The sequence below is a fragment of the Monodon monoceros genome, unplaced genomic scaffold (assembly GCF_005190385.1).
Source record: "Monodon monoceros isolate NGI ecotype Baffin Bay Population unplaced genomic scaffold, NGI_Narwhal_1 Super_Scaffold_11, whole genome shotgun sequence".
Lineage (NCBI taxonomy): Eukaryota > Metazoa > Chordata > Mammalia > Artiodactyla > Monodontidae > Monodon > Monodon monoceros.
This window is the reverse complement of record NW_021703767.1, coordinates 112,397,439-112,423,891: the sequence shown is the minus strand read 5'-3', so window position 1 is coordinate 112,423,891 and position 26,453 is coordinate 112,397,439. Positions and strand designations below refer to the sequence as shown.

The 26,453-nt window shown below is 41.3% G+C and overlaps 2 protein-coding genes across 2 annotated transcripts in view; one reads left to right on the top strand and one right to left on the bottom strand.

Annotated features, from left to right (window-relative positions):
- The window catches only part of MED12L (mediator complex subunit 12L), a 326,539-nt gene extending 312,028 nt beyond the window's left edge, over positions 1-14,511 (top strand). The window contains exons 43-44 of the mRNA XM_029214009.1: positions 11,564-11,645; positions 14,383-14,511. Of these exons, the coding sequence (XP_029069842.1) occupies positions 11,564-11,645; positions 14,383-14,435 (135 nt within the window). The 3' untranslated portion in view covers positions 14,436-14,511. The remainder of the gene's footprint in view (positions 1-11,563; positions 11,646-14,382) is intronic.
- A 2,799-nt stretch (positions 14,512-17,310) lies between these two features.
- Positions 17,311-26,453, bottom strand: part of IGSF10 (immunoglobulin superfamily member 10) — a 41,330-nt gene continuing 32,187 nt past the window's right edge. The window contains exon 7 of the mRNA XM_029214709.1: positions 17,311-20,332. Within this exon, the coding sequence (XP_029070542.1) occupies positions 18,424-20,332 (1,909 nt within the window). The 3' untranslated portion in view covers positions 17,311-18,423. The remainder of the gene's footprint in view (positions 20,333-26,453) is intronic.

The following is a 26,453-nucleotide window of genomic DNA, read 5'->3' as shown; positions in this document are numbered from 1 at the left end:
CTCCCTCCCACCCTCCCTATCCCACCCCTCCAGGCGGTCACAAAGCACCGAGCTGATCTCCCTGTGCTGGTCGACTGCTTCCCACTAGCTATCTGCCTTATGTTTGGTAGTGTATATATGTCCATGCCTCTCTCTCGCTTCGTCACAGCTTACCCTTCCCCCTGCCCATATCCTCAAGTCCGTTCTCTAGTAGGTCTGTGTCTTTATTTCTGTCTTACCCCTAGGTTCTCCGTGACATTTTTTTCTTCTTAAATTCCAAATATATGTGTTAGCATACGGTATTTGTCTCTCTCTTTCTGACTTACTTCACTCTGTATGACAGACTCTAGGTCTGACCACCTCATTACAATAGCTCAATTTCGTTTCTTTTTATGGCTGAGTAATATTCCATTGTATATATGTGCCACATCTTCATTATCCATTCATCCAATGATGGACATTTAGGTTGTTTCCATCTCCGGGCTATTGTAAATAGAGCTGCAATGAACATTTTGGTACATGACTCTTTTTGAATTATGGTTTTCTCAGGGTATATGCCCAGTAGTGGGATTGCTGGGTCATATGGTAGTTCAATTTGTAGTTTTTTAAGGAACCTCCATACTGTTCTCCATAGTGGCTGTATCAACTTACATTCCCACCAACAGTGCAAGAGGGTTCCCTTTTCTCCACACCCTCTCCAGCATTTATTGTTTCTAGATTTTTTGATGATGGCCATTCTGACTGGTATGAGATGATATCTCATTGTAGTTTTAATTTGTATTTCTCTAATGATTAGTGATGTTGAGCGTTCTTTCATGTGTTTGTTGGCAGTCTGTATATCTTCTTTGGAGAAATGTCTATTTAGGTCTTCTGCCCATTTTTGGATTAGGTTGTTTGTTTTTTTGTTATTAAGCTGCATGAGCTGCTTATAAATTTTGGAGATTAATCCTTTGTCAGTTGCTTCATTTGCAAATATCTTCTCCCATTCTGAGGGTTGTCTTTTGGTCTTGTTTATGGTTTCCTTTGCTGTGCAAAAGCTTTGAAGTTTCATTAGGTCCCATTTGTTTATTTTTGTTTTTATTTCCATTTCTCTAGGAGGTGGGTCAAAAAGGATCTTGCTGTGATTTATGTCATAGAGTGTCCTGCCTATGTTTTCCTCTAAGAGTTTGATAGTTTCTGGCCTTACATTTAGGTCTTTAATCCATTTTGAGCTTATTTTTGTGTATGGTGTTAGGGAGTGATCTAATCTCATACTTTGACATGTACCTGTCCAGTTTTCCCAGCACCACTTATTGAAGAGGCTGTCCTTTCTCCACTGTACATTCCTGCCTCCTTTATCAAAGATAAGGTGGCCATATGTGCGTGGGTTTATCTCTGGGCTTTCTATCCTGTTCCATTGATCTATCTTTCTGTTTTTGTGCCAGTACCATACTGTCTTGATTACTGTAGCTTTGTAGTATAGTCTGAAGTCAGAGAGCCTGATTCCTCCAGCTCCGTTTTTCATTCTCAAGATTGCTTTGGCTGTTTGGGGTCTTTTGTGTTTCCATACAAATTGTGAAATTTTTTGTTCTAGTTCTGTGAAAAATGCCAGTGGTAGTTTGATAGGGATTGCATTGAATCTGTAGATTGCTTTGGGTAATAGAGTCATTTTCACAATCTTGATTCTTCCAATCCAAGAACATGGTGTATCTCTCCATCTGTTTGTATCATCTTTAATTTCTTTCATCAGTGTCTTATAATTTTCTGCATAGAGGTCTTTTGTCTCCTTAGGTAGGTTTATTGCTAGATATTTTATTCTTTTTGTTGCAGTGGTAAATGGGAGTGTTTTCTTGATTTCACTTTCAGATTTTTCATCATTAGTGTATAGGAATGCCAGAGATTTCTGTGCATTAATTTTGTATCCTGCTACTTTACCAAATTCATTGATTAGCTCTAGTAGTTTTCTGGTAGCATCTTTAGGATTCTCTATGTATAGTATCATGTCATCTGCAAAGAGTGACGGCTTTACTTCTTCTTTTCCGATTTGGATTCCTTTTATTTCCTTTTCTTCTCTGATTGCCGTGGCTAAAACTTCCAAAATTATGTTGAATAAGACTGGTGAGAGTGGGCAACCTTGTCTTGTTCCTGATCTTAGTGGAAATGCTTTCAGTTTTTTACCATTGAGGATGGTGTTGGCTGTGGGTTTGTCATATATGTCCTTTATTATGTTGAGGAAAGTTCCCTCTATGCCTGCTTTCTGCAGGGTTTTTATCATAAATGGGTGTTGAATTTTGTCGAAAGCTTTCTCTGCATCTATTGAGATGATCATATGGTTTTTCTCCTTCAGTTTGTTAATATGGTTTATCACATTGACTGATTTGCGTATATTGAAGAATCCTTGCATTCCTGGAGTAAACCCCACTTGATCATGGTGTATGATCCGTTTAACGTGCTGTTGGATTCTGTTTGCTAGTATTTTGTTGAGGATTTTTGCATCTATGTTCATCAGTGATATTGGCCTGTAGTTTTCTTTCTTTGTGACATCCTTGTCTGGTTTTGGTATCAGGGTGATGGTGGCCTCATAGAATGAGTTTGGGAGTGTTCCTCCCTCTTCTATATTTTGGAAGAGTTTGAGAAGGATAGGTGTTAGCTCTTCTCTAAATGTTTGATAGAATTCGCCTGTGAAGCCATCTGGTCCTGGGCTTTTGTTTGTTGGAAAACTTTTAATCACAGTTTCAATTTCAGTGCTTGTGATTGGTCTGTTCATATTTTCTATATCTTCCTGATTCAGTCTTGGCAGGTGGTGCATTTCTCAGAATTTGTCCATTTCTTCCAGGTTGTCCATTTTATTGGCACAGAGTTGCTCGTAGTAATCTCTCATGATCCTTTGTATTTCTGCAGTGTCAGTTGTTACTTCTCCTTTTTCATTTCTAATTCTATTAATTTGAGTCTTCTCCCTTTTTTTCTTGATGAGTCTGGCTAATGGTTTATCAATTTTGTTTATCTTCTCAAAGAACCACCTTTTAGTTTTATTGATCTTTGCTATCATTTCCTTCATTTCTTTTTCATTTATTTCTGATCTGATTTTAATGATTTCTTTCCTTCTGCTAACTTTGGGGTTTTTTTGTCCTTCTTTCTCTAATTGCTTTAGGTGCAAAGTTCGGTGGTTTATTCGAGATGTTTCCTGTTGCTTAAGGTAGGACTGTATTAGAGCAATATGTTATAATCTAGGCAGCAGCTATTTGTACAAAGGCAGGCATGTTGTATGTCGTAAGTCTTAAGATGGGCTAATTTATCACTTAGAGTAATAGATTTCAGGTAATTTCAGAATTAGAAGTTATAGGGATGGTCAGTGATCTTGGATTTTTGTATTATCATAATTCTTCTTTTTTGTGCATACTTTTATTACAGCATACTTATTTATATATCCTTTTAGTCCACATGTTTGTAATTTTGAACAGCTGTGAAGTCAGTCCATTGTCTTTTGCTCTGCTGTTACTTGTTTAACCACACCACCTACTGTTGAACATTTAGATTGTTTCCAGTTGCAAAAATAGTGCTGCTGGGGATATTCTGATATGTATTCTGTTGCTCTTTTTTTTCTGTCTTCTCACAATGAAAGAAAATAGAAGTATAAGAAAAAAGTTCTAATTGTATATCTTCAGAAGAGCAATACCACAGAGCCTCAGCGATATTAACAAAAATATTATATTTCTTTTTATCATTAGGTACTGTTCCTTTTCTTATTAGTTCTAAGATTTATTATAGATGTTATAAATATATTTATTATAAACATCTCCAGCAGATCCAGTTTTTGTTACTGGCCAGTGTTCTTCCTTCTCTGTTTCTTTCTTTGCTGGAGACTGGAGTGGTGAACCAGCTGTTGAAGAGACGCCAGCTCTGATTCATTCACAGCTGCCCTTCATGAAGTCTCAAAGGAGGAGGGGTGGTGCTAACACAGCCACCACCTTCCTCATGACTTGCCCTCGTGCTATCTGGCGACATCCACAAGTTGACAAGTGCTTACTCAGTACGTACAGTGGAGGCTGGCCCTCTGCCCAAGGTCATGGAGCACAGCGATGACATGCCAGGCTTGCTTCCTGCCACCAGATGGCTTAGAATCATCGGAAGCTGTCAAATAGAAAGTAGTAGAAACATTAGTGAGGTTGTATTTGTTTGCCAGGGCTGCCGTAACGAGGTCCCACCAAGTGTGTGGCTTAAACAATCAGAAATGTATGGTCTCACAGTTCTGGAGGCTGGAAGTCCAAGATCTGGGTGTCAGCAGAGCTGCTTTCTTCTGAGAGCCCTGAGCCATACCTCTCCCCTAGCTTCTGGTGGTTTACTGGCAATCTATGGCAGTCCTCAGCTCGTAGACACACCACCGGATCTTTCCTATCATCCTCTCCTGACATTCTCCCTGTATATGTGTTTGTGTCCGAATTTCCCTTTTTTTATGAGCACACCAGTCATCAGGTCTCACCCTAGTGACCTCGCTTTAAGTTGACTATCTCTGTAAAGACTATCTCCAAATAAAGTCACTTTCTGAGGTACTGACGGTTAGGACACCAACATATCTTTTTTTTTTTTGAGTGGGGGACATAATTTAACACGTAACAGAGGTCGAGAGGAATATGAGAAGTTTGGGAAGCTTTGGAGGAGGAGGTTGAATGCAGGGGACCTCGAAAGCCATTTGCAGTTGATTCACTGCTTTTTGACTAGTTCCTTGTCAGTCTGTTTCCTTGTTGACAACAGCAGCTGGGCCTTGTGGGACAGTGGTCATCAACACCCCTATAGGCAGGCTGGTCACTGCTATGAAAAGTGTGAACCTAAGTGACAAAACTAACTTAGAACAGAAGCTAGTGCTTTTTCAGAAAGGGTCATCAAGAAAACAGAGAGAACTTTTCTGTGAAGAAAAAGGAAGTGTAAGAAAAGCCCGTGCTTCCAAATTAAATCTGGAGTTGTCATTTGCTTACTTAAGTCACTTATCTTCTGTGAAGGAAGAGCATCTGGAAAGAGAATGGGTGCCCTTGCTGGAGAATTATATTTGACATCTCTAGCTTTAGCTTTGGTCTAAATTATGGTTCTTGACTTGAAAAATACTTTTAAAGCTCGTGAGTAGTTGTTATGATTAAATTGACTCAACTATGTTAGCAGGCCACGATTTTTTCTTTAAAACTGCTTCCAGCTTTTAAGAAAATAATGTTTACACCATCCTGCTCTGTCATATCTTTTCATCGTAAACTTAGGGTGCCCTAGTTGGGTGACCTGGAAAACATGCTAACAGAAAGCTTTAGAAAGTTGGCTTTTTAAATTGACTGATCCTTGTGTCAGTATCATATTATATTGAACATATACTTTAAAAAATTTGCATAATTAGCAGCAGTAGTTACTTAAATAATTGCATTAACTTTTAGTCAAAGGTGGGGTAGAATTGCCATATAATCTTCCTCAAGGAATTCATATGTTGCAGTCAGAGAAATTGAGAAAATTTTCAGGATGCCTCTGGAATTCAGAATTAGCCAGAAAATTTTATTCTCCTTTTCAAATGGAAGAAATTCGGTCCATAGAACTTTATCGAGCCAGGTTGCCTTCCTTTGCATGAATTTGGAATTTTTTTTTTTCTTTTTTGAAGAGAAAAGAGAAGTAGTATTTATGGAAGGAGGTTGGGGAAGACGTTCTTGGGAGATTTGTGGTAACAGGCCAGATACTTTTAATTCCCCCCCCCCCCCACTAAATACCATGTGCAGATCAAAAAAGAAAAGAAAGGCTCAGTTGAAGTTGCTAGTTAACTTGCAAATGAATGCATACTAAATACTCTGAAATCCACCAGCTGCTGGTCCCCTCTGAGTGTGCCCTCCGGAGCACGTGTCCTTCTGTCCAGGCCCCCAGTGGAGGGGCCTGGGCAGTGCTACAGTCTATTGTGCTAAAGCCGATACGGGTGAAGATTTGTGTTCTGCCCATCAGAGGAAGGCGGATCTGTCTGTGGATCCTGTCAATCGGCAGTGTGGGTTTAAACTAAATGTTGCCTTGGTACTTTGTTCCTTTGCTTACTGATGGTGCAGTCACAGGTGTCAGGACACAGCGGCAGGAGGCAAGGACTGTGTTTACTCACTTTGGTGTCCCTGGAATCCGGAAAAGTACCTGGATTTGGATAACTCATTTGTTGGATGTCACGGCAGTGAAGGAAAAAACCCCACCCATTATCCATATGCAAAGGAAAACACAGTTCAGAGGGTGAGATGTCTACAGGAGCTCTGAGGCAGCTAAAGGTCCATCGCTAACTGAATCAGCCCTGCTGCTGCTGGTCATGGTTAGTCAGTGTCTGCTTCTGCTGCTGAAAAGGATGAGCCCCCGTAAGTCAGCCATTCGGAGACAAAAAAGATTCAGTGACATTTATTTAAATAGAAATGATTCATTAGTGATGCATTTTTACCTTAGTAATGATTGAGTAGAAAAGTTAAGTGTTCTTGAATTAATGTGTTGTCACAACAGGGACTGGTCAAAATACATCAAATACATTTTTTGTGTGTGTGTGTGGTACACGAGCCTCTCACTGTTGTGGCCTCTCCCGTTGCGGAGCACAGGCTCCGGACGCGCAGGCTCAGCGGCCGTGGCTCACGGGCCCAGCCGCTCTGCGGCATGTGGGATCTTCCCGGACCGGGGCACGAACCCGCGTCCCCTGCACCGTCAGGCGGACTCTCAACCACTGCGCCACCAGGGAAGCCCCCATCAAATACATTTTTAAATTACTTTTTCAGTTCAGCAGAGAATGGTTTGCTGGAGAGTGACTGTGCCACCTTGGCTGGTGTGTGACTGACGTTACTGAGCTCTGTGTTTTGTGCTTGCAGCTGAAGCCTGGGACAGCTCATGCCTCCGAGAAGCTCAAAACAGAACCCTAGAGAGAGAGAGGCAATTGTCCTGTTATGCCATATTTCATAATAAAGGCATCTACACAGTGCTGAGGGTGCAGTGATTCACTCTGCAGATGCCTGAGGGAGTCACTGAGTGCTTGAGCTGATCTTTGAAGGAGGAGTAAGATTTTTAGGAGTGGGTAGGGTAGGATTAAGGGGAAGGAAGGGTATTCTAGGAGGAGGGATTAACATCTGCAAAGGTACAGGGGTAAGAGAAACTGGGACCATCTCCTGTATGGAGAGAGTCCAGAAAACTCGTTCCCTCTTCATTTATCACACTTACGCGGCAAAGGTTCAGTATACACAGATTGTGTTTTTTCGGGCCTCTAGTAAACCTCAATTGACCTATTTATTGGCCTGTTTTGGTAAATTAAAAGTTTCAACTGCAACAACAGGGACGATTCCAGAATCTAGCCAAGCATCAGACCAGTGGGGGGGAACCATTTAAAAATACAGGTTCCCAGCACATTTGCCCCAGAAATTCTAATTCAGGGACAAATGTGCTGGAGCAGCCTAGGAGGACCCTAGGAGGATGACTCTTTACATTTCCCCTGGTGGCTTTACGATTCCTTAGCCACTCATTACATATTAACAGAAATAAAATTTTTATGAAAAGTAGGCCTATTTATCAAAATGAAAACTTAGAAGAATGACATTGTTTTACATTTTCGAAGCTTTCTTTGACGTCTGAGTTAATAGAAGACATTCAGTTTGTTGCGACGTCACACACTGTGTAGCAGCTGGAAAACTGCATTGTATACAACCGAGAGAATGAAAGTGAAAAAAGTAAATACTGCCTTAATATTACTGTGAAAATGGTTTTGACCTTGCAGATACCCCAGTAGACTCTTGGGGTCCCCCAGGCATACTATGTCTTAAGGCCATCCAGCAGACCACCCATCACTCCCCTGGCCACCCCCCATCACACACACACACAAGCTTCCCCGGGCACCTAGTTACCACCTTGACTCCTCAAAATAAGGAATCTGACAAGATCACTACGGTGTTCAGTTCTATAAATTACTCTGTTTGAAGCAGACTTTAAATGAACATAAAGAAGGCAGCTAAGTATCTGTTGAATAAATGAATGTTAAATATTTATGCACTGTGTGCCTTTAATCAGCTGATAAATTAAGATTAGATGCCTTTGCAGCCAACCATTTAGAAAATCTGATTATTTTCAAATAAATTAATATTTGGAAGCTAAAAGTTCTAACTAAGGATAGCACTGGATCATGGTTATTGAGCTCTGAATCCAGAAAGCTGTCTGAATTCCAGCCCCAGTACTTAAAACAGGGATCATGGGCAAATGACAGAAGCCCTCAGAGCCTCAGTTTCTTCATCTGAAAGTGAGAATAACAGCAGTAAAAGTTCACGATCCCTTATATTTATTTCCGAAATTCAGACACCTCTAAAAATGGAAATTTTCTTTGAAATCTCACTGAACAGGCAAACCTGACCTGAATTCCTTTGGTAGGAAAAACTCACCTGAATGGACTTGAAGCTCTTTTCATTTATTTTACCTGATCGGACTATTTGTGTATTTTCCTGCAGAAATTAGTATGTTTGATTGTGGAGTACTTCGTAGACCTTGATTAGTCTGTGTATTATGAATGTTTCATAGTTAAGTCAGATAGGCATTGAATTCCGAAACACATCTGCCCCAAGGACTTCAGATGAGAGACTTAGGATAGGTCTTACCACGTCAGGGTTAAATGGGCTAATGTATACCTATAATGTCTAGAACATTGCCTAGTACCTAGCACCATATTAGGTTTCGTTAAATAAGTAGGGTGATATTTCCATACAGATTGCCAACAAACCCATGAAAGAATGATCGACATCACTAATCATTAGAGAAATGCAGATCAAAACTACAATGAGATATCACCTCACACCAGTCAGAATGGCCATCATCAAAAAATCTACAAACAATAAATGCTGGAGAGTGTGTGGAGAACAGGGAACACTCTTGCACTGCTGGTGGGAATGTGAATTGGTTCAGCCACTATGGAGAACAGTATGGAGGTTCCTTAAAAAACTAAAAATAGAACTACCATACGACCCAGCAATCCCACTACTGGGCATATACCCTGAGAAAACCATAATTCAAAAAGAGACATGTACCACGATGTTCATTGCAGCTCTATTTACAATAGCCAGGACATGGAAGCAACCTAAGTGTCCATCAACAGATGAATGGATAAAGAAGATGTGGCACATATATACAATGGAATATTACTCATCCATGAAAAGAAACGAAATTGAGGTATTTGTAGTGAGGTGGATGGACCCAGAGTCTGTCATACAGAGTGAAGTAAGTCAGAAAGAGAAAAACAAATACTGTATGCTAACACATACATATGGAATCTAAAAAAAAGATAAAAAGAAAAAAATGGGTATGAAGAATCTAGGGGCAGGACAGGAATAAAGAGACAGACGTAGAGAATGGACTTGAGGACGTGGGGAGGGGGAAGGGTAAGCTCAGACAAAGTCAGAGAGTGGCATGGACTTATATATTCACTACCAAATGTAAAATAGATATAGCTAGTGGGAAGCAGCCGCATAGCACAGGGAGATCAGCTCCGTGCTTTGTGACCGCCTAGAGGGGTGGGAGGGAGACGCAAGAGGGAGGAGATATGGGGATATATGTGTACATATAGCTGATTCACTTTTTTATAAAGCAGAGACTAACACACCATTGTAAAGCAATTATACTCCAATAAAGATGTTAAAAATAAAAAATAGGGTGATATTTCCAAATAAGTGTGGAAACCCCTGAATAGGAAAGAAAGCTCTTCTTATTTTACTAACATTTCCACATCAATGAAAGATGAGTTTTTGTTTTCTTTTTTCCTCTTGAGTTGGGCAATAGGAAAAAAAAAAAAAGGAAAAGTGCTATTTTCCTGCTTTGTATCAGGGAAAATAGTAACTTTGGTGGAAGTGTACCTTCCTTGTTATCTGGAAATTGAAGGCACTTTAGAATTTGTGATTCTGTTCGTTTTTATTGAGCACCTACTATGTGCCTGGCAAGCTGGATACTAGGGCTACATAAGGGAATAAGCCCAAGTCTGTCCGCAGTCACCCATAGTCTGATGGGAGAGAAATGGTTGAGAGCCAGTGGTCATGCCAAATACTCGGTTTTAAAAGAATTAACCCGGCAATGCCTTCTAATTTAGGATTGCCAAATAAAATACAGGACTCACAATTAGTTTGAGGTGCAGGTGAACAATGATTAACTCTTTAGTAGAATTATGTACCAAATATTGCATGGGACATACTTATACTAAATGCAGTATTTGTCCTACGCAATATTTGGGACATACTTAGAACCAAAAAATTATTTATCGTTTATCTGAAATTCACATTTAAGGACACTCTGTATTTTCATTTGCTAAATCTGGCAACCCTAACTACGGTCCTGGGCTGTTTTCAACCATATTGGCAAGCTCTGAGTAGGAAATAGATATTGCACTCATATTGGGTAATTGAGTTTTTAAAAGAAGACTATTTATAGAGGTAAAGGACACTAAGGAGGACGAAACAGCCGGGGCTGGAAGCAGTTACTACCCCCAGGTCCCAGAGGGGCAAGAAGGAAAGAAACAGAGAGGGCCGCTGACAGGCGCCATGGCCATCCCAGGGTGAGATGCGTTCCACCAGCACAGACCCAGTAGGAAGGAAATTGGCAAAAAAAAAACAAACCCAAAACTTTATTCTGCTCCCTCCCGACTTCACTCTGCTCCTGTCCTGCAATCTTGGGAGTGCCCCTGCCCTCACTAGAGGCCGGGAGGCCGGGAGGCCAGGGGGCCGGCACTCCATAGCCAGGTGGGTAGGGGATGGGCCTATGGAGGTAAGTTAATTCATTCCGATGTGTATCTGATTAAGATATCCTTGCATCAGAACACATCCTTTGCTACAACAGTGATAAGCCAGGGGGAAAGAAGGTGGGGAGGGACAGAAAGGAAAAACGAAAAGGAAGAACAGAGTGACAGTCTGCAATTTGAAGGTCAAGGAAAAGGTGAATCAGCACCATGAATGATTTTAATCGAAGGTAATTTTGTTTCCGCCAAATAGGTTCTTTTTCCCCCTCTTTGGAGTAACCACCTCGATTTCCTATATCAACTTAATGGCTAGAACCAGGGCACTTGGGCCCTCATATTATGCCGGCACGTGTACGACCCTGGAAGGCAGCACCGCCTTAACGTGTGGTCCTTGGTGCCTCCCTGGGCTCGCCCCCTCCCGACCTTCATCCTCCATCAGGCAGCAGTCCCAGATGAGTCCAGGCCCCTGCGCTGCTCACCACGCTCTTGTCTGCATTCGCCCAGGGCCAGGCCTGTGGTGCTTGACCCACTCCTCCCACCAGACAGCTTTCAGTTTGCTGATGCAAATGGTTTGTAACATGGTGATACTAACTAGCCAACTGGTGAAGGCTGAGGTAACAAGAATGTGTGAACCACTGGGCACGGCTGGGCTCCTTCCTCAGGGCTCTCCCAGCAAAGGCTAGGTCACCCCCCGGAGACGGGTTTTGGAATGGATGGGGCACTTTCAGGTTACGCCCAGGTGTCGACCAGGGTTGGCTGAAGATCAGTGTCGGCGCACTGGGCGTGGTCCTGCGCAGGGCTTCAAAGCACGCTGCAGACCTTCTGCTCTCGTCTGTGCTGAGCGCTGAGTTCCCTCCTTTCTCTGGATTACAGTTTCCCAGGCAAGGCTTGCAGCAGACCCAGCAACAGCAGCAGACAGCCGCTCTGGTGCGGCAGCTCCAGAAGCAGCTTTCCAGTAAGTACCCTCCGTCAGGAACAGATGGCTCCCAGGACGTGAAAAACAAGCCAGTGAGCAAAACACAGGTGGCAGCTCCTCAAAAACTGTCTTCCTTGGTGCCGTTTTCATGTTCGTTTTAAGTCCAGGCCGTTCTCATTTTGTTGGTGTTGGTTTGAATGCTTCTTTTCCGGGAAAGCCCCAGTCTTTTCCTTGAGTTCAGCGAGGATGTTTTCCTGTTGCTTCTCTTTGAATCTGGGAATGTTTCTTTCCAGCTGGGGACCCCGTGGAACGGCAGGTGCTTTTCTGATAAAGCTAGATGTCCCAGAGAGCAACTCGGCTTGATACCCTCCAGTGTACGATGGAACAGGATAGGTGCCCCCCCTGCCCCCAAGACTCGGATATGGAGAGGCCAGCACCAGACCTATCCCCTGGTCACTAGGGCCATGGCTGCTCTTACCACGGCACCACCCTGCCCTTCCTGATAGCGACTAAGAGAAATCCAGACCTGTAACATGGCAGGCGGCATCGCAGGACAGTGTTTCTCCCCAGTTAATCTTGCTGCCGTGCTGGCGTGCTACCTTTCTAGGGCGCATGCCGACAACCCATTTCATCGGACCTCATCCCAGTGCCAGCAGCCTGCTCCCATGAATCCAGTCGCCCTGTGCTGGAGTCACGGGATGGGGCAAACTTTTAGAAATGGGAGCGAGGCCCCTGTGATGCAAAGAATATTGGCCTGGAAGTCAGGAGACCTAAATTCTGCTGCCAACTCTGTCACCATTATCTGGGTCATGCAGTTTTTCATCCATACAGCAAGCAGGGAGACTAGTAATTTCTCGATTCTGTGCTTCTGAGGTACAGAGCGATGAGCAGCGAGTTCTGAAGGCAGTGGTGTGGCTCTGGTGGAAGATTGTAGGGAAAAGGGTCAGTTTATGACTGAGAGAGAGGGGCAGCTTGGCTCTAGTCTTAATTTCCTGCCTGCTGCTGTCCGTGTGTTTTCCTGGGCAGAGGGAACACCTCTCTTATGCCCTGTGTCTCTCTGAGGGCATAACCAAGGTCTGTTGTTGTTGTTCTTGTTGTTGTTTTCCTTTAAAAATATTTCCCTCAGTTAAGTCATGTCAGTCTTTTCCAAGAACTGTTCAATCAGTGTGGTCTATTAAACACACGTGTGGTTAAAATTTCACTGTGTTTCATCAGCTCCAGAGTTCACATTTTTAATTTTTTTATATTTGGCTGCACTGGGTCTTCACTGCTGCACGCGAGGTTTCTCTAGCTGCGGCGAGCGGGGGCTAGTCTTCGTTGTGGTGCACGGGCTCTAGGCGCGCAGGCTTCAGTAGTTGTGGCGCACAGGCTTCAGTAGTTGTGGCGCACGGGCTTAGTTGCTCCGCGGCACGTGGGATCTTCCCGGACCGGGGCTCAAACCCGTGTTCCCTGCACTGGCAGGCGGATTCTTAACCACTGAGCCGCCAGGGAAGCCCCCAGACTTCATATTTTTGCATGGCTAAAGAGAATATAATTTTAAGGTAGAGACAACATGTTATATTTTAATTTTTTTTTCTAGTGATTGGAGGTATGTACCTACGATTTTTATGGAGTAGCACCTATCTGGGGAGCATACTCTTGGTTCCTATTTCCAAGGGCTCACAGAATGCAGGTTTTTTTGTTGTTGTTTTTTTGCAGGGGGGGGGGGGGATTGCCATCATTTCTGGAGCACTTTCTTGGACCAGTGAATTTTTTGCCATCATTTCTGGAGCACTTTCTTGGACCATGGGTCCAGTCATGGACCCATGACTTTACATTTATTAATTCACTTGATTTCCTAAACCACCTCATGCGCCGAGGTATTATTGCTATTCCCGTATTACAGATGAGGAAACAACTAAAGAACAGGGACATTTTCCCGTTTGCCCAAGGTTACTCGGCTAGCAGCTGGGACTAAAACTCAGACTGTCTCCTTCCAGAGCCCACCTCTTAACCACAACATATAGTCTGATGCCTGACATGAGCAGTGATGCCGGCCTCCTTTGTTGAATAAGGGCAACTAAGCTGAGCTGCCCATTGCACAGCTCCAGCCGGCTGCATTTCTGCCATAATCCGTGTGAATGGGGCCTTTGGATTTGAATAGTCCCACCAGAGTTGTGCAAGCAGTAGCTATTTCTAAGCCTGTGTCATTGTTTTGAACCTACTCACTGTTCTTTATTTGTCCAGGTGTGCACATAGACACATGTGCACAGGCACACACTCGCGTCACACACACAGCCTCTCTCGGGAATGCATACACTCTTGCACGGTTCTCTCTGATGTATCTATCCATGGCCATTTGCAGAAAATTGCCGCTTTCAAGCTACTTCTCTCACCTATTATAACGTCAGTGTTAAAGTAGAATCTCTGATGTGCTTTTATGAAGTTTCCAGAACTTTTCATGTTTTATGATACTTACAGTCCTTTTTTATGTTAGTATTGAGATGTTTGTTAGCTCAGGGATACAGACTTTTGACGGGCCAATGACCTTCATCCCAAGGCCTCTTGCTGTCCGTTGTGGGACTCTGATGTAGAGGTGGCCCCTCTGCAGAATGAATCGAGCAGTGGTATTAAGACCTTGGCCGCACAGGTGTCTGGGCTAGTGTTATACTTCCTGACCAGTCAGTCTGCTTTCAGTACCAGCCTCAGGAATAGAGGAACAGTGACAAGAGCGTGCCACCGATCTGTGGCATAATTTTGCGTCTGCCATTTTATTGGATTTTCTTTTTCTCATTAGGTAACCAGCCACAGCAAGGAGTGACGCCCTACGGGCATCCTTCACACTTCTGAGTCTGGAAGAGGACAAAGACGTGAAGTTTTTTGTTTGCACTGAAAAATAGAAAATCACATTTAATGCATTAGTCACCTTTAGAAATGTCCCTTTGTTCTTTCATTTCTTTGGCGTTTTCCTATATTTTACGCTACATTTCATACAAAGGCGTTTAAACAAAATGTAAAGGAAAAGGTGTGGTTTGGTTTTGTTTCATTCAATTTGAAAGTAGGTTTAAAAATGTGGATCATGTGGGCCTACGCCAGGAAGAGTTTGATAGCAGACCTTTTGAAATTGGTGCTTTTATTGAATCTCGTAGTTATAGAAAGAATGGATTATGGTGGATTTAAAATATTTATGGATTCATTAATGATGAAGTTTGGTTTTTGGGGTTTTTTTTTTTTGTTTTGGGTTTTTCTTTTGCACACTGTGCCGGACCAAACTACTGATTTGAAAGGCATGTCAGATCTCGACAGGAAAGCGACCCATTTATTCTGCGTTCACCTTTGGTGGCAAAATGGACATTTATTTGCATCGCTCTAATTTGAAATGTTTGTAATTTCTTAAGCACTTTATGAACTTTGTTCTTATTTATGTAGGATTTTTCTTTGCTTTTGTTGTGGTCAAAAGGTGCTGAAACAGATTGTTGCTTAGTACTTAAACTTCTTAGACCAAGAACTTAAACCAAGGCTTCTGTGAGAGCCACCCTAAGGTACGTGGAAGCCTGTTAGAAGTAGCTGTACTACTAAATTTGTTTTCAGTGGCGAGATCATTGACCAGAGTCTTTGTGAAGGTACAACATGTAAATTCTAAAGGCCGGAACGAACCACAGTGGAATTGTTGCAGTTATTTGCCAGATTTGGCAAAAATGACTCTGTCCAGTTTTGGTTCTCCTGAACCTTATGCCAACTTGAGAAAAAAATCTCGCAGCTGGCCTGAGATTCCACAGTGCTCAAACTTGACATGGTTTCCAGAGAATCTGGCCCCCAAGTCCAGGGGGGCTCTGGTTTTCATAAGAGATGTATTTGCTGTTTATTTTGTATGGTAAGTATTTGCTATTTTGAATTTAACTATTAATGTTGGTGTCTGTCTTGGTTGTGTATTGCATATACTGTATTTATAAATTGGTGCAGAAAGCACAAGTAAAGTAAATTATACATCAAATTTATTATAAAGAAATAGTAACTATTTTAACTTTGTTCAAGTATGTGGTAATTTGCTCCTATTAGAGTGAAAAATACAGTAAATTATTATCAGTTTGTGTAACTTAAGAGTATTCCATATAATATTTTTTTAGATTTAGATGCATAAAATTTTGAATGTGAAAATTGCAGGGCATTTTAAAACACGTGGGGGATATTTTCCCATGTTCTGTGTTAATTCATTTTCTTTTGCCATATGAATTTACCTGTAACGTAGTCGAGCATACTGTGAATAGATTTGTCTATAATGAGCAAACCATGTAGAACTACTTTTTTTAAATGTAGCTGGTACAACTTTAGCAGATCATTTCCTTTGCAAATCATTATATAAATAATTTATATCTTCCCAGGTGAGTTACTCATTGCAAAATTTGACTCATGCAAATGACCTCAAATACATGTCCGCTTACTTTGCTGTGGCAGCATCCATGTGAACTGCTTTGTACACTGTGAAACGATTTCGCTCCAGCCCGCTCATTTCATGTTTACTCTGGGTTGGAAAAGACTTTGCCAAAACATTAAAGACCATTCTTTTCACTAAATTAACATGTTCTATCTGCTTTCAGAAGATGAATCTTGACATTTCAGCTGGTTTTGTATATCAGGGTTTTTTTTTTTTGGTTTTTGGTTTTTTCCCTCTTGAGACTCATACTTAGAGTTCATGAAGTTATTTTTTCTTCAAAGTAATCTGTCATATAATGACTGCCTTGGCAAAACAACTGAAATGTGAATGTCGTGCCTAGTGAGTACCAGTCATGTTTTGTCCTGATTGTTGTTTTACTTCTTCTCAAGAATTACTGGTGTTTAAAATGCCACCTTTCAGTTTGAACCATATATATTTGTAGCTCAATATTGCAAACAGAAGTAAGACTGTTTCAAGAATGAGTGTTATAATTGCATAGCATTTGTATGCACTTTACATTTTGCAGAAGTTAGTGAAATTAATTTATTAATCATTTTGCACTTGAAAGCTGTGGGACATAGCTTTTTGTTGCTGTCGTCTCCTTTTTTTTTCAGGTGGGAAAGCTAAGATATGGTAAGGCCCTATAATTCGACGATTCTACAGAGAGTTGAGGAAAAACCTAGAACTGGTTTTCCCCTGTGTCCTATACAGAGAGAAACTGGAATTTTCAATCTATTCTTATCATATTTCCTCCCATTTAATCCTCTCTCCTGAGAGTTTTCTTTTTCTTTTTTAGAATATGCATTGATTTGTCTTGAAATGATCACAAAGGAAAGCCCTGTCCTTCGGCAGAACCTGGTAATTTGCTTGGTGAGACAAAGAGGAAATTATCTTAGGATAAGATGGAGACCCCAGTTCCCCTTAAAGACTTTGAAATAGAATGGAGTTGGACATAAGAAGCCCTTAGATATACCTGTTTACATAGTAGGCTTCTTCCTAATAGGGTTACATTTGTCCTCTTTTTTTTAATTCCTCTTGGTCCGGAAGTAGAATGAGATCACTGTTAGAACGAGTAGCCCTTGACCGCTTATGGCCACAGGATACCAACATCAAAGAACGTAGGAATCGGGTCACCTCTTTAGGTGGGGCAAGCTGAAAGTTGGTGTGATGAAAACAAAATGAAGTGGGTTTCCCCCCCCCCCCCCCCCCCGGCTCTGTCTCAACTGATTGACAGGGAAAAATGTAGTTCTCGGTTTTGTGTGCTGAGCTATCTGAGCAAGACCTATGGCATTTTCTTCTTTTTCATTTATTAAGTCTCCTATAAGTCTTCTTAAATAATAGGCAAATATTTGAATAGATGCTGGAGAAATTACACTGGAAAATCCTAGCCTCTAGAGTTAGAAAAGCTGAATCATATTGTCCCTTAAATTAATTCAGGTTGAATTAAGCATGTAATATAAATTCAGTGAATTACAAAAAGCAACATTTTGTATAGGGTTGATCAAATTTTAACTACAGTGAAACTCCGTTATATGTATTCGGTCTAGATTTTCCCAAACATTTCCCTGTCACACAGGATTATCACCTTATAGAATGGACGCTCATAGAGCAATGATTCCTCCTAAGAAAATTTTTCCTTATGAACAAACAGTTCCAAACCAGGGGTGCTGAGCTAGATTTTGAAGTTATAAAGAAGTTTGTGTATTTTAAAAGCTTTTTAATGGCTTTATTTGGGATAGATGTAATCAACCCCCTTTTCACATTTTATGATGTGCAGGTGTTGTTGCTTTCTTACAAGTGGAAATTCAGCCTGCATTTATTTTTAAATGCAGTTATTAAAACTTTTTTTTCTATTCCCCATCAATGAAAATTTTCAGTGTGCACAAAATGGTGAATCATAAAACAGTTCAGCGCTTATTTTCTGTGGGTTTTAGTAAAATATTTATAAACTGACCACAGTATTTATACATCAGGATGACAAATTTACATCGACCGCAAATTTAATCATCTTTTCCATTGTGTCTGTCCTCAGCGCCATGCTTGTAACATTGATTAATAGAAGGTGGACACTAGGCAAATGGTAATGAAAGAAAAAAAGTCCATTCTTTAATGAAGAATTCAGGTACATTATCCACTTGTTATTTTATGGTCGATCGTTTTCTCTTAATGTTCATTGTTATTTGTTGGCAAAATAAAAGTGCCTTAAGTTAAAAGTTTGTTTTGAGATCCATTATAAAAAAAATCAGTATCATTTATTTACAAGTCCTTTTTTTTGCATGTCTATTATAATATTGTAAGTGTATTCAAATTCATTTACATGCCTATGGCTGCCTTTGATTAAACTTCTTCCAAAAAGTAAATTCTGTCCAGATGTTGACTTTGTTCAGGTAGTTTTATTTTCTGTCAGATTACTTGGATGTAAGTTGTTGCGTAATCACTTCCAAGTGGATTCTTTGCTGTGCATCTGTATATCCCAGAATCTGAGGTTTGAGGATTCTGAATGACTAGGGTACCTTGTGGGTGAAAACGTTGAATTCCATGTGTCCTCCCTTCGTGTGCCCCTGAGAACAGGGAGTGGTCAGGCATCTCCCATGTGATTTCTGGCTTGGGGACTCCCAGGGCCACACAGCGGAGCTGAACGGCCACGCCTGTCCTTGTGAGGACGTTCCTGGGTAGGCGATTTGTAATTCGGGGAGGGTAGGCCACAACCATTACTGGAAGAGTAATCAGTGCCTGGCCAATACTGTTTTGAGCCTTACAAACGTAGCTTCCTCTGTCATAAGCTGTTGCCTCTTTGATGACCAAGGTGCCATTTTCATGCAGTATGTATTTTCCACTGATCTGAGGCCCGTCTATTACGTAACCACTTGGCACAGTCCATTTGATACGTGGCTTAGGGCTTCCATCAGAGACACAGTGCAACGATAGAGTGTCTCCACTGATACTGTAAACTGTTCCTCGTGCATAAGTGACAATCACTGGCTTTTGGCCAATTTGTAATACAATTAATTTCTCAATATAGCCAACTTTATTTCTTGCTGCACACCGATATTTTCCTGTATCGTCCCGAGTCATTTTAGAAATGATAAAAGAGCCGTTACTTGCTATTAGATACTGAGAATTGTTTTGTCCATTGGGAAATTGTGTGCCATTTGGTAAAATCCAGATTATTTCAGGTGGTGGGTTTCCATCAACAGAGCAATTCAATGCTGTGGACTTCCCAAGCTGGGCAACGATTTTTTCATTATGTGGATTTCTGAATGTCGGTCTTCTCAGCATTTCCAGTACTTCTAACTGTACCACCAGCACACTCTCTCCTCCTTCATTCCGAGCCACACAGGTAAAATTGGCTGCATCTGAAAGCCTCACATTCCTAATTTCCAGCGTTCCATTTTTATGGACTGTGATTCTGCTTCCATAGTACGGAACTGTGAGGAAAATATTGTCTGGCATGATCCACATGATTTGAGGAGATGGTGTCCCTTCGGCTCTGCAGTCAAAGTGTTTTTTGGAATGCTTCACCGCTATGGCTTTAATGGTGGTTTTATCTGTATACAGACCATTGATTAATGGAGGTTTGGAGACAACGTCCAGTTTGTACATTTTGGTGTCATCCCCACTGGGATTTCGTGCCACACATACGTACTCTCCAGAATCGAGCAGTTTCACTCTGTTGATAGACAAAGACCCATTGGCATGAAATGTGTACCTGTCCTTAGAGAATGAAATCATGTCATTGGAAGGCAGCAACCAAAATACTTTTGGCTTGGGCTCCCCAGTGACCTCACAGTCAAGGACGGCTGTGTCTCCAGCCTTGACTCCCGTGTTGGTCTTGTAACCCTGCCGGATCCGTGGGGCAGCTGTTATGACTGTTAGGTGGACTTTCATTTCATCCTTCCCTAGAGTGTTCTGGGCATGGCAAGTGTAATCTCCTTCCTCTGCCATCCCAACTCTGTTGAAGTATAAGGTTCCATTGTCGAAGAGGGTGAACCTCCTGGTGCTGTGGCCACTGTCATCGGCCTGCATGGCGTTATTTATCATCGTCCCATCAGGCAGACTCCAGGATATCTCGGGCACTGGTGAGCCGGAAGCCATGCAATCGACTTGGAAGTCTTTCCCGTGAAAAACTTGCTTTTTAAAATGTTGCTTGTGGTCAATTTTGGCAGGTTTCCGTCTTAGGCTGACGTGCATCAGGGTCAGATCGTCCCCCATCTTGTTTCTCGCCACACACAAGTAGTCTCCACCGTCTTTTTCTGTTACTGATCCGATAAACAGGGATCCATTTGGGTAGACTTGGATGCGGCTGCCCATTCTGAGGAAAGAAGAGACGGATTGAGCATGCAGGTATTAACAAGGGGTGGGAGACTTATTTACACGGGATTAGCTTTATGGACATTTTCTTAAACTGTTGCAATGGAATTAAAATCACTGTCTTTTAAGCTATTCTGAAAGATGAAATTAGCTGAACAGATATGATTTAGTGCAGACAAGCACTATGTCTTAGATGGACTTCAAATGAATCTCCTCTGCATTTCAATTGAAAAGAATTTTCATGGTGACGAGAATATTAGAAATACCAGTTTCCTAGACCCATGACCGTCTTGACCACTTTACACATCAAATGATCATTTTGTGATATACGTCAGTAAAGAACAACTTTCATACAAATTTACTTGCTCAGAAAAGATACCAGGTTTTCCTTTTTAAAGAGATATTAGTAATCAGTTATTTGGTTAGAAAATGAGTTTTACTTTTTTTTATAAAGAGAGGAAATGCCAAGGTAAGACCCATTAGAAGCTTACTAAAGCATCTGTCTCTGCAGGCAGCTGTACCGTGACTCTGGTCTCTGCATTATATTGAACTCCATGAAGACCATTTTTCTCTCTGAAGCCACTACACAGCCTGCTATTACCACATTGAACCATCAGGTGGCAGATCTTTCCTGGTAAAACCAAATCTAGTTTTTCAAAAAGACCAGTGGAAACTGAGTAACTGCTAAAAACGCATTCAAAAACACCCATAGGTGGAAATCTCCATACGTTTTTCTTCCTAGTTCTTTGGCAACATGAGCTAAGCAGGTGGGTGAAATGAGAGAGAAAAGTGTGGATGACCTTTTATAGTATAAGTGCTAAGCAAGTCAAACAGCCTCAAGTCATTTTTTACCTTCAAGAAAACATACCATAAGTAGGAAGAGTATTTGTTGTAGGACAACTTAGAAGTGCTGATATTCTTTTTTTTTTTTTTTTCCCCTCAAGCCTGGAAAGAACTTGTCTTGCATATAAACCAAAGGAAGGTCATCATAATGGATGCACTTAAAAAAAGGAATGGAAACTACAAGGGTCTTTGCATTCATTTTTTAATCTTTAGGTAGTTCCCCACTATACAGCCAAAAAAAAAAAAAAAGATACTTAGACAGACGTAGTAACTTGCCCTTTTCACCATGCTACACTGCCACCTGCTATCATTCTTTCCTAATGCTTTCTAAGAGCTCTGTTTCTCAAACTCGGGTGCACATTAAAATCATTTGTATAAAATAGTGCTGTTGCCTGGGTCCCACCTCCAGAATTTCTGACTTAATTGGTGTGGAATGTGACCTTGGCCTCAGGACTCAGTTTTCCAAATGACTCTCATGGGCAGCAAAGTCTCAGAACCACTGCTCTAAATCTTGGTATTTAATGCAGTTCCCTCATTACCTGCATCAGAATTACATGGGGTCTAATTTAAGATGCATATTTCCTGGTTTCACTGTTCAGAGATTCTGATCCAATAGATCTAGCCAGGGATCCGGGAACCCACTGTTTGACAAACTTCCCGGGTGACTTTATGAACATTGAAGTTTGCGAAACAGTCTCAAATTTGAGTGTGTGCCGTAATCATCTGGACAGCTTTTAAGAACACAGATTGCGTGTCAAAACACAGAATCGGAATCAGGTTCTCAGGCGATGCTAATGCTCTTGGTAGGAGGACAACCCTTTGAAAACCAATGACTCAAAATGACCTTTCCTCACCCCCAAATCTGATGCATCTGGAAGTTGTAATATATAAAAAGAGAACTGTAACTGTTTCCTTTTACAAACTGATATTTTTAAGGGAAAATTTACTTTTGAAAGTGGAAGTTTTCCCTGAGTAAACGAAAGGGAATTCTTTAGGAAAATTAATGCACAGGCAAGCATCTGCAGTCTTTTAGAGCAGTGTTTCTTGGACCTTATTGCGCATGTGATTCACCTGGGGATCTTTTTAAAATGCAGATTCTGATTCTGCCCATCTGGGATGGGGCCTGAGTTTCTGTTCTTGTAACAAGCCCCCAGGTCATGAGAAGCAAGGTTCCAAAGAAGAGGAAACACAATTCTGTCCTGAAACATAGGTCACGTAAGTCATATTTAAAGTCATGGAGGTAGACCAGTAGTGCTGTTAAGTCTGAGATGGTTAAAAAATTCAGAAAAGGCAACGTTCACCTGACAACTAGGCTTTAAAAAAGTAAAATGTTTTGCTTATTTTGTTGATGGCGGAATAGCCTTGGATGAGCATAGTTATGATGAAAATTTTAATTTTTAGAATCTAAAATAAATTCAGACTTACAGAGCCAAGAAGTGGCAACAGGAAGGACTTTTTTTTTTTTTTTCCAGCAGAAGTGCCCTTTTAATTTCTCCTGACATCTAAAGCATCTAAGTAAAGAGTATTCTTGCCTTTCTGAGTGGGTTAGTTGCAGAATAATCACTGAAGTGTTCAGTTAGCAAACAAGTTGTAGTTCATTATAAAAGAAAAGAATGACAGTACCTCTAGTGGACCTGTGATAGCATCTGTGATCTTACACACTCTGTTGCCTCTTCCAAAATATGAACAATCTTTCTGTGTTCTGTAAGTGCTTTCCCAAAACAAAATATAAACAGCCTACCTAATATCTTTGCTATCAAACTCTGAAAGATTTGTTGGACTACCTAGGGCGAGATTTATTGGTCGAGATTTATTCTAAGATGCTTAATGTGTTTTAGACATTCCTTTGGATTAACTTTTTAAGACATTCCCTTACATTTTTTCACACCTCTTCCATTCTTAAAAATTGACCTAATGCCCAGTAAACATTTTAGGCATTGTTTTTACAACCTAAAATTAGAAATTTATCTGTTATTCCCATCACAAGTGTAATGCCTTCTACACTTCTTGCATTGGTTTCTGCATGGGTAGTAAAATTGTATTCAGAATTACGCAGAATAATGAGCAGTCTCTGGGTAAATGAGAATCACCCCCATGTGCTGCAGGGTGATTAAACAGACATACCGATATTATTATATACAAAAACTGGTAAACTACTGAAAATATTTGATGCTACAAATGGGTATACATATAGTAGATAACAAGCATAAACATGTGAGTTGTGAAGTTTACATTTCGTAACCCAGCATTCTTATATTTTAAATCTAAATTTCAATTTAAAATTTAGGTAATTTTCATGACTTATTTGAAAATTAACATTTACTTTGGAGTTAAAGATCACAAATTAACTTCCTTAACTATATCCGTTACCAACTTATAGTTTGACACTAGAAAAAATCTATTCTTTTAAGCATAAACTCATGTATAATTTCTCTTGCATGGATATTTTCTATTAATAAACATGGAAGCAGAGTCAAGATGGCAGCATGGGAAGATGCAGAGTTAGCGTTTCCCCACAACTATGGTACCAACTGGCCGCTGGTAGGGGACTCTGACACCCAAGGAGACGGGAGGAACCCCAAAGTGAACCGGTAGGACATAGGGGGACTGAGAGGGTGAGGTGAAGTGGAGGCCAGACAGGATCAGTGACCCTGAGGCTGGGGAGATCAGGAGAGGCAGGTGGGAGGGTCCCTCTGGGCGGAGTGGGAGAGGAGCAGAGGGCGTTTGAGCCCAGAAAGCCTGCTGGGCTCCCAGGTGAGGTCCCCTGCCCTCTGAGAGCAGGGGTGTGGGGCATGCCTGGGCCCCTTCTGTTCCTTGAGCCTAAGTCCCACCCCCCCCCCAAGAGCCCCCAAGGCCTTTTCCAGCCCTGTCAGTGGTCCTGACCATTGGCCCCACCCACCACCCAAACCTCACCCTTGCTTAGACCCTGCCCTCCACAGCCAAGGCCTATTTCCAGCCTTTTTTTTTCCTCCCCTCCTCCTCTTTTGCACTATCGTGGTACTGTTGTACCTTCTGGTTGTTGATCCATCTATATTTTTATTTTCATATTCCTAACATATCTGTTAGTTTCCTAGTCTAATTTTTTACTTTGTTATTGTGGGTTTTTTTTCTTTTTTTTGCCACCCCAGGTGGCTTATAGGATCTTGGTTCATGAGCCTACGAGTGGGCCAAAGCTCCTGCAGTGGGAGCTGTGAGTCCAAACCACTGGACTAACAGAGAACCTCAGACCCCAGGGAATATTCATTGGAGTGAGTTCCTACAGAGTTCTTCATCTCAGCACCAAGACCCAGCTCTACACAGTAGCCTACAAAGCCCAGTGTTGGAAGCCTCAGGCCAAACAACCAGTAAGAGAGGAACACAATCCCACTCATAAAATATAAAACAATGAGATGGCAAAAAAATGTGTCACAGATGAAGGAGCAAGGCAAAAACCTACAAGACCAAATAAATGAAGAGGAAATAGGCAATCTACCTGAAAAAGAATTCAGAGTAATGATAGTAAAGATGATCCAGAATCTTGGAAATAGAATGGAGGCACAGATTGAGAAAATACAAGAAATGTTGAACAAAGATCTAGAAGAACTAAAGAACAAATAAACAGATGAACAATGTAATAACTGAAACGAAAAATACACTAGAAGGAATCAATAACAGAATAACTGAGGCAGAAGAACGAATAAGTGAGCTGGAAAACAAAATAGTGGAAATAATGGCTGAGGAGCAGAATAAAGAAAAAAGAATGAAAAGAATTGAAGACAATCTCAGAGACTTCTGGGACAACACAAAATGCACCAACATTCTCATTATAGGGGGTCCCGGAAGAAGAAGAGGAAAAGAGAGTCTGAGAAAACACTTGAAGAGATTATAGTTGAAAACTTCCCTAACATGGGAAAGGAAATAGTCACCCAAGTCCAGGAAGCACAGAGAATCCCATACAGGATAAACCCTAGGAAAAACACACCAAGATACATATTAATCAAACTAACAAAAATTAAAAGAAAAAACATTAAAAACAGCAAGGGAAAAACCAAACATAACATACAAAGGAATCCCTATAAGGTTATCAGCTGATTTTTCAGTGGAAACTCTGCAGGCCAGAAGGGAGTAGCAGGATGTACTTAAAGTGATGAAAGAGAAAAACCTACAACCAAGATTACTCTACCCAGCAAGGATCTCATTCAGATTCGATGGAGAAGTCAAAAGCTTTTCAGACAAGCAACAGCTAAGAGAATTCAGCACCACCAAACCAGCTTTACAACAAATGCTATAGAAACTTCTTTAAGCAGGAGACACAAGAAAAAGACCCACAAAAACAAACCCAAAACAATTAAGCAAATGGTAATAGGAACATATGTATCAATAATAACCTTGAATGTAAATGGACTAAATGCCCCAACCAAAAGACACAAACTGGCTGAATGGATACAAAAACAAGACCCACCTATATGCTGTCTACAAGAGACCCACGTCAGACCACTTCAGGGACACGTACAGACTGAAAGTGAAGGGATGGAATAAGATATTATTACATGCAAATGGAAATCAAAAGAAAGCTGGAGCAGCAATACTTGTATCAGATAAAATAGACTTTAAAATAAAGACTGTTACAAGAGATAAGGAGGGACACTACATAATGATCAAAGGATCACTCCAAGAAGAAGATGTAACAATTATAAATGTTTATGCACCCAACACAGGAGCACCTCAATACATAAGGAAAATGCTAACAGCCATAAAAGGGGAAGTCGACAGTAACACAATAATACTAGGGGACTTTAACACCCCATTTACACCAATGGACAGATCATCCAAACAGAAAATAAATAAGGAAACACAAGCTTTAAATGACACAAGAGGGCTCCCCTGGTGGCGCAGTGGTTGAGAGTCTGCCTGCCAATGCAGTGGACGCGGGTTCGTGCCCCGGTCCAGGAGGATCCCGCATGCCGCAGAGCGGCTGGGCCCGTGGGCCGTGGCCACTGGGCCTGCGCGTCTGGAGCCTGTGCTCCGCAGCGGAAGAGGCCACAGCAGTGAGAGGCCCGCATATTGGAAAGAAAAAAAAAATGACACAAGAGACCAGATAGGTCTAATTGATATTTATAGACATTCCACCAAAAAGTGGCAGAATACACTTTCTTCTCAAGTGCACATGGAACATTCTCCAGGACAGATCACATCTTGGGTCACAAATCAAGCCTTGGAAAATTTAAGAAAATTGAAATCGTATCAAGCATCTTTTCTGACCACAATGCTATGAGATTGGAAATCTCACAGGAAAAAAA